The following is an 18,476-nucleotide window of genomic DNA, read 5'->3' as shown; positions in this document are numbered from 1 at the left end:
AATACATTTCCAGCAAACAAAAGTCCGGCCCAAAATAACTTTTGAAATTCACACTTCTGTGTGGATTTCACGCGTGTTGGTGCCACGCGTGTTGGTGCCACACGTGTTGGTGCCACGCGTGTTAGCACCCACGGCTTCGCGTCAGCTGGCTCAGTCGGAATCGGCGACTCGTCAACGTATTTCCCTACCCGGCACACCACGTCCAGTATACATCTTCTCGCTATGGCTACTCATATCTAGGTATTCACCAACTCCACTGGGCACATATTTCTATACCCGGCACACTGCATCTACCACACCTCTCCTTTCTATGGCCGTGGTTACTGCTATTCACTTTACTCGAGTCTCACTAGTAGATCTGGAATGCGAAATTAAGCGTCCAAATGACGTAATTCAAATAGTGCGTGGCATTTAATTTACGTTTGTAATTTCTACGTGTTAATTGAATGACACACTGCCTCGCTGTGACTGGTAATTTGTACTTAAGTGCCACGTTTAACGGTTAATTGGTTTTGATTTAAAGCTTTCGTGACTGCAGGGATTCATATTTTTGGTTCTTTCGGTAAAGTCACGTAGAAGGGAAATAATAAAAATATAAAACAATTAAATTCTCACGACGTTTTCTTGTTGTGGACTTCACACCTGATGATGATTATGTGTGTTGCAGTCGAAACGTCGTGAGAATTTTATTGTTTTATATTTTTATTTTATTATTTCCCTTCCTACGTGACTTTACCGAAAGAACCAATAATATGGTGAATTGGTTATTTGCATCCACATTACCATACCTGTCACCCCCTAATCAGTGCCTACCTTATTCAGACCTTATTGGTTATCTCGTGCCTTTATAAATCTCAACGTTCATCCTACAAAGTTCCATCACAAGGGAGAAACACAAACAAATAAACCACTTTTTTTGCCCGCATTGAAACGTTTGTACGCCGCATGGACCTAAAAACTCAATTTCCGTGTACAAGAATACGGGGTAACCCGTATATGGGTTGACAACGATGCGTTACATTTCCTGTAGTAATTTGAATGCATGTTGCCCTTTAAACACGCAGCTGGAACGTGATTGCTATTCCCATTCAAAACGCGTTTTTAAAAAACAATTTGCGATCCGCATCGCGGCTTCCGTAATGCCCTTCAACTTCCTCCGGCCTGCTTCCCAAGAGGAAGAGAAGCCTGCCCGTCCCCCGGCTCCCACTGCGCGGTTCGGGCAGTGGAACCAGGCGAGGTCGGTGCGCTTGGAGAGAAGGACCACGAATCGCGGCCGCCGCGCTCCGGGGAGACATGGAGAACATTCTGGCGCTGCCCAAGCGGCCTCTGTCCGTGCGGCTGAGCGTCGAGGTGGACGTGGGCCTCGTGCTGCTCACGTTGCTGGCGCTGTGGAGCCGACTAGGGGGACTTGCGTACCCCGGCGCCGTTGTGTGAGTGGGGGAGACGTTGGGGGGGACGGGCGGAATTCCGATGGTCGTGGGGATAGGGACAGGGAGAGATGCGGTGGCGAGGGGGGCGCATGGGGACACCGGGAGGGAGAGCGAGGGGGTGGGGAGAGAGACACTGACAGGGCGACACGGGAAAAGACAAGCACAGAGAGACACGGTGACATGAAAAAAAAATGATGAAACATGGCAACCGCTCCAAAAACAAGGAGCACATCTAAAATACTACAGCGAGTTGGCACAATGGGGAGCACAGGTGGTGCATCTGCCAGGCATCTAAGTGAACCCATAACACCTTGGTCTGTCCCGTGACATCCTTCCAGCAGAGAGCCTTCGGCACTTAAAGTGGCCTCAAAGTGCACCTAGCCTGGCACAAGCGCTGTGGTTACGTCCCTGTCACTCGGTGGCGAACGATGGTTTTTGTTGTGATTATGAGATGTGTGGTGGGTGTGATGCGCACCGTGTATGTTGTTTATTAGACTTGTGGTGCGTGCAGTCGACGTGATGTGTGTAATGAGCGTGAGTGGTGTGATCAGAGTGACAACCTTTTTAAAAATCCTTTATATTAAGTTCACTTGCTTGCTTGCGTGCTTGCTTGCTTGCTTAGGACCGTGCAAATCTTTCGGTCGTTTTTTAACCCACTTCCCGTGATCCAATCGAGCTGACATTTTGCACACAGACTCGTTGTGCGAGACAATTAATGTTCGTGAAAAGAAAATTCCCAAAATGTTACACTGTTTAGGGAAAACAAATTAAATATTTAATTACCAATTGCTTAATACTGGCAGACAATCATCTGACCCATAGGTGGCAGCCATCTCAAGCCAGAGGACGAGAGGGCTCTAGCCGCCACGCATATAAAGGATTTATAGTGAAAAACTTTGTTTTTACGGGTTATACTTATTTAAATCCTTTATATTAAGTTCACTTGCTTGCGCGCTTACGACCGTGCAAATCTTTCGATCGTTTTTTAACCCACTTCCCGTGATCCAATCGAGCTGACATTTTGCACACAGACTCGTTGTGCGTGACAACTTATTTTCGTGAAAAAAAATAAAAAAATTTCCACTTTTTAGGAAAAAAAAATTTTCATATTTAATTTAAAATACCAATGTGATAAAAAATGGAACTCTTACTCAAGAAAAACAGAGATGAATAATAAAATAAAACCGATGCCACGCATATAGAGGATTTATAGTGAAAAACTTAGTTTTTACGGGTTAATTTTTTCGTGGTGGGTTGCAAAGCAGGGCACTAAAAAATATACAAGCCGGCATGTCCTCAAAGAGTCAACCACATCGTCTATACTGCTCAATCGGGGGTTACAGGTCGCTGACGAGTGGTAAACCTTGACAATGTAAGTCAATGTGCAGGGTGTGAAATCGCAATAATTGCTGACGCCACAGCCAAACATAGCATCTTGGCCCTCCAATTGCAGTCTATTTGTGGCGGAAATCCTCTGTGCGTTATCTCGTGCTGGCTGTCACCCCATGTCCAGGCACATTTTCGGTCATCATCCCGTTGAGCAGTTTTGTGTCTTTAATTCTAGATTTGAAGCTTTCGTGACTGCAAGGATTCATATTCTTGGGTTTTTTCGGTAAAGTCACGTAGCTAAAAAATTTAAATTAATAAAAGTAAAATAAAATAAAAATCACGACGTTTCGGAGGCAACACAAGTTTCCGTCTTCAGGTGGAACCGTCACAGCACGATAGCTGTATCAAGTAAATGAGAAATTCCAAGAGATCCTATCCCGTATATATACTGGTTGAGGGGGGAGGAGCCAGGACAGGCCCCCTTTTAATTATGATGGTAAGGTTGGTGCGGCTGAAACTACGGCTAGTCTACATAACAAAGGACTGAGCCTTTGTTATGTAGACTGGCTGAGAGGGGGGGGGGGGGGGGTGCCAGAGTTGTTAAAGTGCAACTGCTGCTAATGCGACCGAGCCACTGCCATGTAGATGGTAAAAGCAAAAAAGCAGGTCAGGAAGAAACAGCCTCCTGCTATGTTGCTTGGTGGGTAAAACTTATAGCAGGAAACCAGCGTGTGAAAAAGAAGCTAAACATGATTAAACAAAACTGGCTGTCTAGTTTTGTTTTCTTGCCAAAGCCACTTAATGTGAGAGGTGTTTTTGTTTTTTGCAGCTAGTGTTAATACATCGAAACCGTAATATATTTTGTTGGTTCGTCAACCAAACCCAACAGTCAATTGTTAATCTCAATGATGTCTTCGATTTGTTCTCTCCTCCGTGTGTTCCTCTTTCTGTAATTATTCCTTAATATACTTCTGCGTGGAGTTCTTTATATTTTACAGATTTTTTTCTGATTGTGATTTCAAACATGTACCTCCTCCCCACGCAGCTTTGTGTATTTTTTCAACCTTTGATTTATTTTCCTTTCATATTCGTAATATATCTGTCGTCTCCCCCTGCACTGGAATTATGTCCAAGCGTAAAAACAATTCAATAATAATGTCTAATACAACATCGTATCGTGAAAATCGACAACGTATTTTATTGTATTATGCCATTATGCTTTGGAATTAAGTGGACTTGCAAATGATTGACTGGCACCAGTGGTGTCAAGATCGGCCTCTGTGGAGGAGGCTCGTGAAGGACACTACTGAGCAGTGCCAGACTAAGCGCAATTTGAGGCTACAGGGCAGTTGGAGACAGAGGTGCGACGCTCACAACAACACGTGGAGCGACGGGTGGCTAAAACTCAAGCAAGGTGACAAAGCAGGGAGCACAGGCAGTGCATCTGCCAGTCATCTGAGTCAACCCATGGCACCTGGGTCTGTCCCGTAATCTGACAGCAGTGAGCCTTTTACACTTCACGTGATAGTCTCGAAGTGCACCTACCCAGGTACAATCACTGCGGTGATGTCTCTTCCACGAAGTGGAGAATAGCGCCTGTTCTATATGTTTGTGAAGTTATGTATACGTGTGTGTGTGTGTGTTTCTGTGCGTACAGATTTGATGAAGTATATTACGGGCAATTTGTGAGTCTCTATGTGAATGGGGTGTTCTTCGTGGATCAAAGTGGGCCCCCGCTGGGACACATGCTGCTGGCGCTGGGCGGTATGAGCACACACACACGTCTAACACATGTGTTACGCTACTGGGCAGTGCCAGGCTAGGTGGAATTTGAGGCTACAGGGCAGTTGGAGACAGTCGCCTTCTACGTGTAACACGTGTGTAACACATGTTACACAAATTTGTGATCGCGTTCATCTCCCGTGCTGTTTTCCTGTGTCTCCTTGTGTCACCGTATGTCTCTGTGTCTCTGTGTCACCCGTGTCTCCTTTTATCTCTTCGTGTGACCACTGTGCAACCACATTTTTCCCGTGTCACCTTGTGTTGCCCTACATCTTCCTGTCTCCTCGTGTGACTCCGTGGTTTCTGCGCGTCTTCCGGTGTCTCCCCCTTGTCTCTTCAAAAGTGTTTGCGAAGAAATGTATCATCATGTTTACCTCGTTGCTCAAACCGGATCTAAACCCTCCAACCGAACAGCGTGCCGCAACATATGGCTACCTAGGCGGAGGGGGTGGCACGCCGATCATTGCAGAAGATCGCGGTTCGAGAAATGCGGCCGACCTGTTTAATAATGCGGGTGTACCGAATACGGTTATTGAGTGTGATCTGTTTCGCAGTGGACGTGAAAAATCCCCATGAAGGTATTCTAAAAAGAGTAGGCCATGGTGTGGGTGTCACATCGCGGTCCAAAGTTGAATGCTAAAGTACTCGGAAACGACTTAATTAGGTAAAAGCTACACAGCACCTTCCCACTGTAAAACCACGGTAGACTGTGCCAATCTCTGCCTTCCTTCGCAATAGCCTCGTGCTTTGAAGGGTTGACTACCAGCTGTGCTCGTTCGTTTGCAAGTGTCTGCACCAATCCGCTCGGCGCTATATCTGTCATGCCCCTTGTGCCGATATCTCCCCATGTCTCACCTATCTAATTCCTCCCCCACCCACATCTCCCCATGTCTCCCGCCCCCACAGCATACCTGGGTGACTTCAATGGAAACTTCACGTGGGAGCGAATTGGAGCAGGTGACAAATCCAGGGGGGGAATTCTCCCCATTTGTCCTGCTCCTTCCCCTTTCTCCCCAATCCTCTCTCCTGGCTTCATAGCATAAACACAGACTCATGTTCTAACTACATTCCCTTCTCTAGACTATCTACCTGCTTATCTAGAATCTACCTGTCAATCTATGAAGTATCCATCTATGTACCTGTCTATCTGTCTCTCCGTATCCCCCCGTGCCTTCCTGTGCATCTCCATATCTTCCCATGCCTCCCCGTACCTCCGTACATCTCCCCGTGCTAACCCGTGTCTCCCCACTTGTCCCCGTGCGTCTCCCTGTAGAGTATAACGCGGCAGTGCCCGTGCGTGCCCTGCGCGCCGTGCCGGCGTTGTGCGGGGCACTGACCGTGCCACTCGCTTACCTCATCTCGACGCAGCTTGGACTCTCCCCCCTCGGCGCCATCCTCGCCGGCCTGCTGATGCTCATGGGTACGGGGACCCATGGGGAGACACGGGGCCCACAGGGAGATAAGGGGGCCCATGGGGAGACAAGGAGGGACACGGGGACCAATAGGGACCCATGGGGATCCACAAGAAGGCATCCAGACCAACCCAGCCTCACCAATAACTGCCCGGACCCACCCAGATCAATGCAAACCCACCTAGATCCTAACCCAGTGATATTCAGACTCGTATCAACATACCCACTGTGTATGTGTACAGGCAATGGACTGTGTATATATCTATGTGTGGTGTATATATCTTTGAGTGTGTCTCTGTATATCTTTGTGTGTATGTCTTCGTCTCTGTGTGTGCATAGACAATGTGGTCTTTGTGTATCTCTGTGTGTGTGCCTGCATGTCTTTGTGCGTGTGTGTGTCTGTGTGTGTGAACAGACAATGCGGTCTTTGTGTATATCTGTGTGTGTGCCTCTATGTCTTTGTGCATGTGTGTGTGAACAGACAATGCGCTGCTGACTCAGTCTCGCTTCGTGCTGCTGGAGCCACTTCTCATCTGCTTCTCGCTTCTCTCCGTGCTGTGCGCCCTGAAACTCCGCACAGCGCGGTACGGGCACCTGCAGTGTCTACACCGGTTGGGGTTCGAGTTGGTTAGGGGCAGAGTCACGGGGAGGGTAGTGGTTAGAATTGGAGCACATTGGCCAAGCACAGGTGCGTTGAGCCTACCAGACATGGTGTTTGTGTGTATATGTTTGATAGTCTTTGCACGTGTGTGTTTCTGTGCGCAGAGCTGTAATGTAGCGGTTAGCACGCTGCACCACGAACCTGGCGACCCGTGTTTAATTCCCGCTCACGGTCAACACCAGGGACGATTATCTGGGCCAGACCTGGGCCTCGCCTAGGTCGATTCAGCCTCAAATTAGTACCTGGTGCGGTCTGTAAACATCAGCACTGGGGAGACAAAAGCTGCCGGGCGTGGTGTTTGCTACCCACCCGTGCACTGTGCTGGCCTTCATTGGTGCCTGTGAACAGCACTTACCCCAACAGACTGTTATAGGCTACGTGGGGGATCTTTGTTTTTGTCATTTGTGTTCGTTCTGCAGGTCATTCTCGGTGAGCTGGTGGGGGTGGCTGCTAGCCACGGGAACGGCATGCGGACTTGCGATTGGGTAAAATCCCGTAACCCCAATGCGACCCCTGCCACTAAAATGCTTTTTGTTTTGGTGCCATTTCTTAATTTTGGTTATTCATTTTTTATTTTGCTTGGTAGTAGGGTTTTTCAAGTAGGCTTTCGCGGCCCATATTATCCATAATAGAGGTTTTTGGGTTAGATCGCGTAAATATAAATGTGTCGTTAAACCCGCCACCAACCGACACAGCCAATTAGAAAGATTTGTCACGTACACAGAACATGCCAATTCGTTACTAGTACAGCACACCGGTATTGTTATTGCAACTGCTACCGCTAACACTGCCCCTACAAATACACTAGCAATAACACGATCCCTACCACTCAGTACCAGTATCACTACCCCATTATCACGACCACTACCCCATTATCCCTAACCACTAACACTACCCTTCTCAAATCTGCACAAGTCCCACCCCATGCCACCTCCTCTTCCTGATTATAACTACAATGCTTTACTGTCATGTTCTATTCCCAACCTCCAAGTTGCTTGACCTACCCTGTAGAACCAGCCCCACTCACTCTGCTGTGTGTGTGTACGCAGGGTGAAATACACGGGTGTTCTCACCCTTCTGCTGGTGTGCACGCTGGCGGCGAGCGACATTTGGCGTCTGGCAGGAGATCGCACGCTGACTCACGTGAGACACGGGGACGTGGAGAGAGGGGGACACGGAACACGGAGACATGGAGAGAGGGGGACACAGGGACACGGGACAAGAGAAATGACACAGGATATGCATGGAACGCAAGACTGCGTGTGTGTGTGTGGCTACAAAAGTGGGAAGCGTTTGTGTAGTGATTAAGCACACAACGCGACAAACCCGGTCAGTCCGAGTTTGATTCTCACTCACCACCAATGACAGTGTGAGCGCAGTTGTGTGTGTCTGTAACCTTTGTGTGTGCTTGTGTATTGACACACACACACGCGCGTGCCTGCTTGTGCAGCTGTGCGTGTGTGCGCACGTGGTGGCTCGGGTAGCCGGGTTCCTGCTGCTGCCGCTGCTACTCTACGTCGCCACCTTCTGGCTTCACCTGCAGCTGCTGCAAAACACGGGGCCCCACGACCACCTCATGAGCAGCGCCTTCCAGGCCTCGCTCAAGGTGAGAGAGACGCGCAAGGGGGAGACATGGGGGGAAACGCACGGGGAGACGCACGGGGGGACACGGGGGGAACATGGGTAAAACATACAGGGAGTCTCATCTGAGTACCTGGTGTGGTGTGCAAACATCACCACTGGAGAAACAAAGGCACCCACCACCTCGTATGCCGTGCATTCATAGGTGCACACCAACAGCGCTTGCACCAAAAGTCTAGTACAGGTTATACGGGGGGTTCTGTGTGTGTGTGTGTGCAGGGTGGGCTGGCTCGCATCACTCAGGGCCAGCCGCTGGAGGTGGCGTTTGGTTCGCAAGTGACGCTGCGCAACGCGCACACCCCCTGCTGGCTGCACTCCCACCGGGACGTCTACCCCATCACGTTCGTCTCGCTCGCTCGCTCACACAGCACCATTGGCTACGTACGGTGTGAAAGAAGTTCAACGTACTTAAATTTCGATTTAAAGCTTTCGTGGCTGCAGGGATTCATCTTCTTGGTTCTTTAGGTAAAGTCACGTAGAAGGGAAATAATAAAATAATAAAAATAAAACATAATAAAATACAATTCTCACGACGTTTTGGCCACAACGCAAGCAGCCGTCCTCAGGTGAAGAACAGGTCTGTCGGAAAGACAGCGTCTGACTTGATTTGACCCAGACTGTCTTTCCGACAGACCTGTTCTTCACCTGAGGACGGCTGCTTGCGTTGTGGCCGAAACGTCGTGAGAATAATTTTATTATGTTTTATTTTTATTATTTAATTATTTCCCTTCTACGTGACTTTACCGAAAGAACCAAGAAGATTCAACGTACTTGTATACTCGTTCACCCGCTCGCTCACACACACTCATTCACTGACATACTCACACTGACTCGTACACAAAGATCCCAGTATAGCCTCAACATACTTTTTGGGCAAGTGCTCTTCACAAGCACCTATGACGGCCGGCACGGCACACGAGGGGTGGGTTTTCTCTCCAAAGTGGCGATGTTTACACACCGCACCAGGCACTCATTTGAGGCTGAGTCGACTTAGGTTCGGATAATTGTAACTGGTCTACGCAATAACTCACACACATTCACCTACCCTCCCCCCCCCCCCACCATGACCCTTCGTGACTCCCAGGTACGTGAACAAGAAAGGCAGCTCCCACCAGCAGCAGGTGACCTGCTACCCATACAAGGACATCAACAACTGGTGGATCGTCAAGCACCCACACAGGTGACTCTTCACCACCCGATCCTCACCACACACAGGTGACTCTTCACCACCCGATCCTCACCCACACAGGTGACTCCTCACCACCCGATCCTCACCCACACAGGTGACTCCTCACCACCCGATCCTCACCACACACAGGTGACTCCTCACCACCCGATCCTCACCACACACAGGTGACTCCTCACCACCCGATCCTCACCCACACAGGTGACTCCTCACCACCCGATCCTCACCACACAGATGACTCCTCACCACCCGATCCTCACCACACACAGTTGACTCCTCACCACCCGATCCTCACCCACACAGGTGACTCCTCACCACCCGATCCTCACCACACAGATGACTCCTCCCCACCCGATCCTCACCCACACAGGTGACTCCTCACCACCCAGTCGTCACCACTCGGTACCGCACAGGGGACTCCTCTCCCCACGGGTGACTCGTCACCACAATGCTCACCACATGGGGCCCTGTTGTGTTGCTATGGTGGGTATAGTATTTGTGGTGTGTGTGGTGTGGTGTGTATGACGTTAGTGGGGAGCGGTGGTACAGTGCTTGGCGCACTGCGCTACGAACCTGCTTACGGCCAACATCGGTGATATCTTAACCAGTCCTGGGCCTCCCCTAGTTCAACTCAGTCTTAAATGAGTACCTGGTGTAATGTGTAGTAAACATCGCCACTGGGGAGGCAAAGGCGGCCAGGTGTGGTGCTAGCCACCCACCCCTCTCATGCTGTGCAGGCCTTCATAAGTGCTACTCGCAATCAGCATTTGCCCTAAACAGCCTGTTAAGGCTGCACGGGGTATCTTTGTCTTGTGATATCAATCATGTTTGTGTGGTCGTGTGCGGTGCAGTCAGTCCCTGGTGGTCGACTCTCCCCCGGTCCCCGTGCGGCACGGTGATATCGTGCAGCTCCTCCACGGCATGTCGACAAGACTCCTCAACAGGTGCCGGCTACACCGTTACAGCACTACGAAGCTACACCGCTACGCCGCTACACCAGTACCCACTACACCAGCATCCACTACACTCCATATTAGAGGTTTTTTGGGTTACGTGTTAAAGCCTACGTGTTAAATCTACTACACCGCTACACCATTGCCCACTACACCGATATCCACCATACCAAAGCACCACCCCGTACCACCGCACTGCACCACACCACCACACCACACGTAATGCGCCACACTACACCACGTCGGATAACACGACACGCGCCACACGACACAGTCCCACACCTCGCCGCACCACGATACACCACCCCGCAGACGGCACACCGCACCACCCCATCGCCACAGCAGGAGCAGCAGCAGCAGCATACCGCACACCACGCGCCGCGCTCGCCGTCCCTGGTGGTGAGGGCCCTGACCTCCCGACCCCCGTCTCGTGGGCGCAGTCACAACGTGGCGGCGCCGATAACGCCGACATGCCAGGAGGTGTCCTGCTACGTGGACTACAACATATCCATGCAGGCGCAGCCCTGGTGGCGCGTGGTGAGTGTGACGCGCGCGGGTGTGAGTGTGACTGCGTATGTAGATGTGTGTGTCTGCAGACTAATCGTCTGGCGGTTAACGTGCTGCGCCAGGAACCCGGCGACCCGAGTTTGCTTCCTGCTCATGAACAATAACAGTGATGAGTATTTGAACCACTCCTGGGCCTCGCCTAGGTCGACTCAGCCTTAAATTATTACTTGGTGCGGTGTGTAAACATCAGCACTGGGGAGACAAAGGCGGCCAGGCGTAACATTAGCCACCCATCCCCTCGTGTGCCGTGCCGGTCTCCATAGGTGTTCGCGAATAACTCTTGTCCCAAAAGTTTGTTGAAGGCAATTGACTACACACACACACAATAGTACACACTCACAAACACACATTTATATGCACATCCACTCTGAAAAGCAAAACCACAGGACAAAAATAACAGCCACCATTCGCCACGAAGTGGCAGTGACATTACCACAGTGCTTGTGCCAGGCTAGGTGCGCTTTGAGGCCATGATGTGAAGTGGAAGGCTCGCTGCTGGCAGGAAGTTATGAGACCGACCCGGGTACCATGAGTTGACGGGCAGATGTACCACTTGTAGGCTCCCCACTGTGCAAGCTGAGTCTTTTGCTGCATTTCAGTCACCCGGCATTTCGATGGTTGGTGTGAGCGTCACTTCTACAACTGCCTCCAACTGCCCAGTCGTCACAGAAGTGCACCTAGTCTGGGGCTGCCCAGTAGCATCCTTTATGAGCCTCCTCCTCCACAGAGGTCAAACTTGACACTGTTGGTACCGGTCATCGGCAAGTCCATTCAGCAGAGGTCGCAAACGGGTTTTGATTCCTTACCCCGGCTGCGTACGGGTACCTGTTCCCTACCCGTACCCGTACCCTACCCGAAATGAGTGACAAACGGTTACTCACCAGTGACTCACGGCCTACCTGTACCCGTACCCGGCCGCATCAGGGTCGCAAACGGCTACCCGTACCCGGCCGGGTACGGGTAGCCGGGTATCGGGTAGGGTACGGGTATCGGGTACCCGGTTGCGACCTCTGCCATTCAGCTCCACACCGTCCCATAACCACTTAAGTCCATCTCTTCTCCAGCCCATGCCGTGCCCGTTTCGCCCTCTCTATCCAGCCAAACATAAGCTGCTTGGGCATGTGGTGTGACAATGCCCAATCTCGCACTCGCTCACACTCATTCACTTACACTCACTCACTCACACTCACTCACTCACACTCACTCACTCACTTACACTTACTCACTCACACTCACACACTCACTCACTCACTCACACTTACTCACACTCACTCGCTCACACTCACTCACTCACACTCGCTCACACTCACTCACTTACACTCACTCACTCACACTCACACACTCACTCACTCACTCACACTTACTCACACTCGCTCGCTCACACTCACTCACTCACACTCGCTCACACTCACTCACTTACACTCACTCACTCACTCACACTTACTCACACTCACTCACTTACACTCACTCACTCGCTTACACTTACTCACTTACACTCACTCACACTCACTCACTCACACTCGCTCACACTCACTCACTCGCTTACACTCACTCACACTCGCACACTCACTCACTCACACTTACTCACTCACACTCACTCACTCACACTCACTCACTTACACTCACTCACTCGCTTACACTTACTCGCTTACACTCACACTCACTCACTCACTCACACTCACTCACACTCGCTCACACTCACTCACACTCACTCACTCGCTTACACTCACTCACTGTTGATGTCTATGCAGGAGGTGCTGAACCGTGCCTCGGACAAAGACTCTTGGAAAACCATCGTGTCGGACGTCCAGCTGGTCCACGTGAACACGAGCGCCGTGCTGCGGGTGGGGTCCCTCCGCTACCGCCAGTCCCCTCTCCCCACCACCTCGATCCCCTCTGCTGCCTCCGGATCCCCTTACATTTCGCCATCATTTTCATCACTACCTTTATATTTACACCACCACGACTAGCTTGGCATAGGCCGCTCGCTGATGTGCGTGCGGGGGGCGTGGTGCGGCGCAGGTGAGCGGGGCGGTGCTGCCCGAGTGGGGCCACGGGCAGCCGGAGGTGGTGGCCGACCTCACGCTGCGCCCGGTCCACCCTGGGTCACGCTGGAACGTGGAGGAGCACCGCCACGGGCGCTGTGAGGGAGGACACGACGACAACGACATGAGCACAGCACCACGGCCACGGCCTTACCAATAACACCGGCACGAACACTCACCGACACTCACCAACACTCACCAACACTCACCAACACTCACCGACACTCACCGACACTCACCAACACTCACCAACATTCACCGACACTCACCGACACTCACCGACACTCACCAACACTCACCAACACTCGCAACACACTTCCTCTCTATTGCCACTCCACGACACGTACACAACACCAAGACTGACTCCTGCACCGAGAACTCGCCACCATGACCCCGTGTTACCCCACCTTACCCCAGGTTACCCTGTGTTACCGCCATGTTAGCCTGTGTTACCCCCACGTTACCCCACATTACCCACGTTACCCATGTTATCCCGCGTTACCCCACATTTCCCTGCGTAACCCCACGTTACCCTGTGTTACCCCCACGTTACCCCGCGTTACCCCGCGTTACCCCGCGTTACCCCGCGTTACCCCGCGTTACCCCGGATCAGCGCAGGAGCAGGCGGAGCGCGAGCAGGAGCTGCGCTCTCCGATCCCCAAGCACATCCCCCATGACCTGGGATTCCTCGCCAAGTTCTACGAGTTGCAGGTGAGTGGCGGGGTGAGTGGGCCAGTGAGCGGCGGGGTGAGTGGGCCGGTGAGCGGCGGGGTGAGCGGCAGGGTGAGCGGCAGGGTGAGCGGCAGGGTGAGCGGGGGAGTGAGCCAGTTATGGAGTGGATGGGTTATTGAGCAAGGAGGTGGGTGAGCGGGCGAGCGAGCAAATGAGTGGATGGGTGAGTGAGCATCTTCTGGGGTGGGCGGGCGAGCGAGTGGTTGGTTGGTTGGGTGAGTGGGTGAGTGAGGTGAGTGAATAAAATTCAACGTTTCAGTCAATGGGCCTTAATTGCACGTGGTCATTGAGTGAGTGGATGAGTTAGAGGGTGAGTGGCTGGATGAGTAAACAAGTGAGAAAACGGAAAGGTGAGAGTGAGTACATTACGGTCTGGATGGGTGAGTGTATGTCTGTTTATGTATATATGTGTGTGTCCCCTAGGTCCACTCAGCCTCAAATGAGTACCTTTTGCAATGTGTAAAAAACATGGGGCGGGTGTGGTGCTGGAAACCCACACCTTCGTGTGCCGTGTTGGCCTTCACTTTTGCTCACTAACAGCACTTGCCCCAACAGTCTGTGAAGGGTACACGGGGGATCTTTGTCTTTGTGCGTCAGTGGAAGATGCTGACATTCCCCGTGGAGGAGCAGGAGCACAGGTACATCTCTACGCCTCTGCAGTGGCTCCGCATGAGCTCCAGCATCGCCTACTGGATGGACCCTCACACCAACGTGCGTTCGCAATTACACACACCACGCGCACACAGCCGCTGCTCAAAGGACGGTGACGTCACCATAGCGCTCGTGCCAGGCTATGTGCACTTTGAGGCCGTCACGTGAAGTGTGAGGGGGCTCTCTGCTGGCAGGAGGTCACGGGACAGACCGAGGTGCCATGGGTTGATGGACTAAGATGACTGTCAGATGCACCACATGTACCCCCTACTGTGCCAACTTGCTGAATTGTATCCTCTTGTTGTTGTGAGCGTTGCTTCTCTGCCCAACTGCTCAGTAGCATCCTTCATGAGCCTCCTTCACAGAGGCCGATCTTGACACCGCCGGTACCAGTCTTCAGCAAGTTCAATTGGCTCCATATCCTTCTCTACCACATAAGCCCATCTTTTCTCCAGCCTGTGCCACGCCCGTTTCGCCCACTGCTTGGGCATGCGGTAGCTGGGCATGCGGGCTACATGACCCAGCCGACACAGCCTTGCCTGCCGGAGGAGCTCACCAATGGGACTATATACTTACACGAAGATATATACACACAAAGGCCCCCCATATAGACTGTTAGGGCAAGTTATGTTTGCGAGCAGCTATGAAGCCCGGAATGGCACACGAAGGGGTCGGTGGCCAGCACCACACCCAGTTGCTTTTGTCTCTCAAGTGGCGATGTTTGCACACTGCACCAGGTACCCATTTGAGGCTGAATCAACCTAGGGGAGGCCCAGGTCCAGTTCAGGTAATCGTTACTGGTGTTGGCCATGAGCGGGATTCAAACTCGGGTCGCTGGGTTCGTAGTGCAGCACGTTAACCATGACACTACCGCTGCCGTGTATAGACACACATACACACATACACACTCGCAGATGACGTTGATAAGTGTCGTTAATGTCCATGATGATAACTCGATGATGTTGACGATGTCCATGATGATGTCATGGATAATAATGATGATGATGATATTGAAGTTGTCAATGATGGCGATGGTGTTTGCTATTTCCCAGGCTCAGATCCACCTGCTGCCCAACCCGCTGCTCTGGGTGTCGGGCTGCGTGTGCCTCCTCCTCTACTGCGCGTGCCTCGTCCGCTACCTCCTGCGCCGTCAGCGCGCCATCTCCGACCTACCTGCCGGTCAGCGCCGGGGCCAGCCCATAGGGGCCCGATCACACGCTCCGTGTGTCGCGTTGCGGGGAGAGGCGGCGCAGTGGTTAGCGCGCCGCGATTCGAGCCCACTCCACGCGGTTTACAAGCAACCCAGAGAAAATCAATATTCAGCGATACATTGATCCGTGTGTGTACGTCTGGGGAGCGGTGGTGCGGCGGTTAGCGCTACGCTGCGCTACGAACCCGGTGACCCGAGTTCGATTGCCGCTCACGGCCACCAACACCGGTGACGATTATCTGAACCGATCCTGGGCCTCCCTGTGGTCGACTCGGCTTCAAACGAGTACCCGGTGCCAGCGTTCATAGGTGCTTGCTCACAGCACTTGCGCCTCCAGTCTGTTAAGGCTATACGGGGGATCTTTGTTTCTGTGCATCAGGTGCAGCTGCGGTGTGATGGTTATCGTACTGCACTCGCGATCCAGAGGTCGCTGGTTCGATTCCTTAAATCCCCCCCCCCGTGCCACCTCTGTCCATTCTGTGTCTCTGCCTCTGTGTTATCAGTGCTGGGAGAGGTTTGTTCTGGCTGGGCCTGGGCCACTGGCTGTGTCTCTTGCCTCTGCATCTCCGTGTGTTTGTGTTTGTCTCTGTGTTTGTCTCTGTGTTTGTTTTTGTGTTTGTCTCTGTGTTTGTCTCTGTGGTTGTCTTTGTGTTTGTCTCTGTGGTTGTCTCTGTGTTTGTCTCTGTGTTTGTCTCTGTGTTTGTCTCTGTGTTTGTCTCTGTGTGTCTCTGCGTCGGTGCTATCAGAGTGCTGGGAGCGGTTCCTGCTGGCCGGCTGGCTGGGCCTGGGCGGCTGGGCGATGCACTTTGTGCCGTACCTGCTCACCGAGCGAGGCCTCTTCCTCTACCACTACCTCCCCGCGGCCACCTTCCACACGCTGCTCATCCCCGCACTGCTGGAGCACGTTCACACACACGTCGTCAGGTCTGAGCACTTACACACGCACGCACACACGCCCACCTCGTCAGGTCCTAGGACTTACGCATGTGTAATAAAGGTTGTTGAGGCGACTTCTGGAATCCGGTCTTTTATTCACTTTTCATTACAGCTCTCCTTCACGCTGCTGACAGGCAGCGTGAGAGGGATGGAGAGAGAGAGACGCGCAAACCACGTGGCAACTTGGAGCCCCGTTCTCGCGTGGCCTCCTCCATTCATTCCAGTTCTGACCACGTGTTGTTCGTCTCCACCCCTATTTAATACCCGGGTCACGTGGTATTTTACCACCAATCCTGGTTAGCCTCTATGGAATCTTCCAGACTCCATCGTAGGCTCCCGGGACCACGCCCCTGACTCATCTCCCCATTGGCTGTGGCCAAAGCCAGCAGAACCAATCCTCTACTTACAGCTGTCACCTTTCCAATACGTCAGGGCCATGCCTCTAGGCTTCCCCCCATTGGCTATGGATCAGGACCGGCAGAGCCAATCATCGTGACGAGTTGTGATATGTCAGTGAGCCGGATATATCCTCACATTACACATGCACGCACGCGCACACACGCTCACCTCGTCAGGTCGTAGCGCTTACACACACATACGCACACGTATGCACACGTACGCCCGCACGCACGGGAGATCTTTGTCTTGCATCTCTGTGCTGCAGGTCCCTGGCTGGCCGGTACGCGCTGCTGGCTGGCTGCGTGGCGTGGCTGGCCACCGTCTACGCGAGCCACGTGCAGCTCGCCCCTCTCTCGATGGGCACCCCGGCGCTCTCTGCCCAGCAGCTCACCTCGCTGCGCTGGAGCGAGGGATGGGACTTCCTCGTGCACCCCACGCAATGACGTAGCACCCCACACTGCACACCACACCACACAGCACCCACATAGCGCACCACAACGCACACCACATAGCACCCACATAGCGCACCACACAGCACCCACACAGCACACCGCACCGCACACCACACACTGCACACCACACAGCACCCACACCGCACACCACACCGCACACCGCACACCACACAGCACCCCACACAGCACACCACATAACACACCACACAGCGCACCGTGATAAGCAGTGCACCACACTGCGATACACACACACGCAACAAAGACAAGATCCCCCCCCCCCCCCTGTATTATAGCCTTAACAGACTGTTGGGGCAAGTGCTGTTAGCGAGAAGTTGTGAAGGCCGTGACGGCACACGAGGGGGTGGGTGGCCAGCACCACGCCCGACTGCATGTCTTCCCAGTGGCGATGTTTACACACCGCACCAGGTACTCATTTAAGGCCGAGTCGACCTAGGGAAGGCCCAGGACCAGTTCAGATAATCGTCACCGTTGGAGGCTATAATGCACACAGGGTGACTCACTCACGCACCATGATGCAAACACAAAACTGCGACATCACTGACCGGGTGTCACTATAAAGGTCAGAGGGAAATTTAAATATCCTGGAGTGGCTGGCAAATAGGTCGACTTTGTAATAATACTGTGCAGAGGTTTGGAAGTGACTTTGGGAGTGGGGCAATTTAAATATGATTCATGACTGGGTGTGCTCACCGCGCGCACTTTGCAAGAATGCGAGTGGGTGGGGCTTTATTTTTTGGTAATTTAAATATTCATGAGCGGGGAGTGGCTGTAAAATGGGTACACTTTGTAATACTCGACTCAGGTTTGGAAGTGGCTTTGGGTGGGGTAATTTAAATATTGATGATTCGGGAGTGGCTGTCATACGAGGGTCCAAGTTTCTTAATGTGTACGAGTGGTGAGGATTGCATTAAATATATAATTTTTATGTCCATGAGCGAGCGTTGCTTTTTTGGCAGTGTCACCGCATCTTCGTGAGTGAGCGTGGCTGTCGTACTTGGGTGTAAAGTATACGTAGGATCAATGGGAACGTTTAGGGGCCGTCCATAAATGACGTCACGCACCTGGGGGG

General features: G+C 52.3%; 1 protein-coding gene across 1 annotated transcript; it reads left to right on the top strand.

Moving 5' to 3' along the window:
* The first annotated feature begins 1,146 nt into the window (after positions 1-1,146).
* Positions 1,147-18,341, top strand: LOC133354632 (protein O-mannosyl-transferase 1-like). The gene is made up of 19 exons (XM_061571650.1): positions 1,147-1,430; positions 4,417-4,523; positions 5,448-5,498; positions 5,815-5,961; positions 6,435-6,537; positions 7,034-7,099; positions 7,664-7,757; positions 8,065-8,220; positions 8,475-8,596; positions 9,340-9,435; positions 10,293-10,385; positions 10,835-10,931; positions 12,713-12,805; positions 12,984-13,104; positions 13,620-13,717; positions 14,336-14,449; positions 15,442-15,568; positions 16,346-16,523; positions 17,200-18,341. The coding sequence occupies exons 1-19, from the start codon at positions 1,294-1,296 to the stop codon at positions 17,375-17,377; spliced, it is 2,178 nt and encodes a 725-aa protein (XP_061427634.1). The 5' UTR covers positions 1,147-1,293; the 3' UTR covers positions 17,378-18,341.
* Positions 18,342-18,476: the final 135 nt, after the last annotated feature.

Source organism: Lethenteron reissneri, chromosome 48 (assembly GCF_015708825.2).
Source record: "Lethenteron reissneri isolate LAM-NWPU_2019-01 chromosome 48, ASM1570882v1, whole genome shotgun sequence".
NCBI classification, from domain to species: Eukaryota; Metazoa; Chordata; class Hyperoartia; order Petromyzontiformes; family Petromyzontidae; genus Lethenteron; species Lethenteron reissneri.
This window is presented reverse-complemented; position numbering and strand designations above follow the sequence as displayed.

Bases quoted from the DNA above. Each gene is read 5' to 3' on its own strand.
- LOC133354632 (XM_061571650.1), top strand. From the start codon at position 1,294: ATGGAGAACATTCTGGCGCTGCCCAAGCGGCCTCTGTCCGTGCGGCTG. The intron at 7,758-8,064 runs GTGAGACACGGG...CTGCTTGTGCAG, and splicing joins GAGATCGCACGCTGACTCAC to CTGTGCGTGTGTGCGCACGT. The intron at 8,597-9,339 runs GTTCGTCTCGCT...CGTGACTCCCAG, and splicing joins CGGGACGTCTACCCCATCAC to GTACGTGAACAAGAAAGGCA.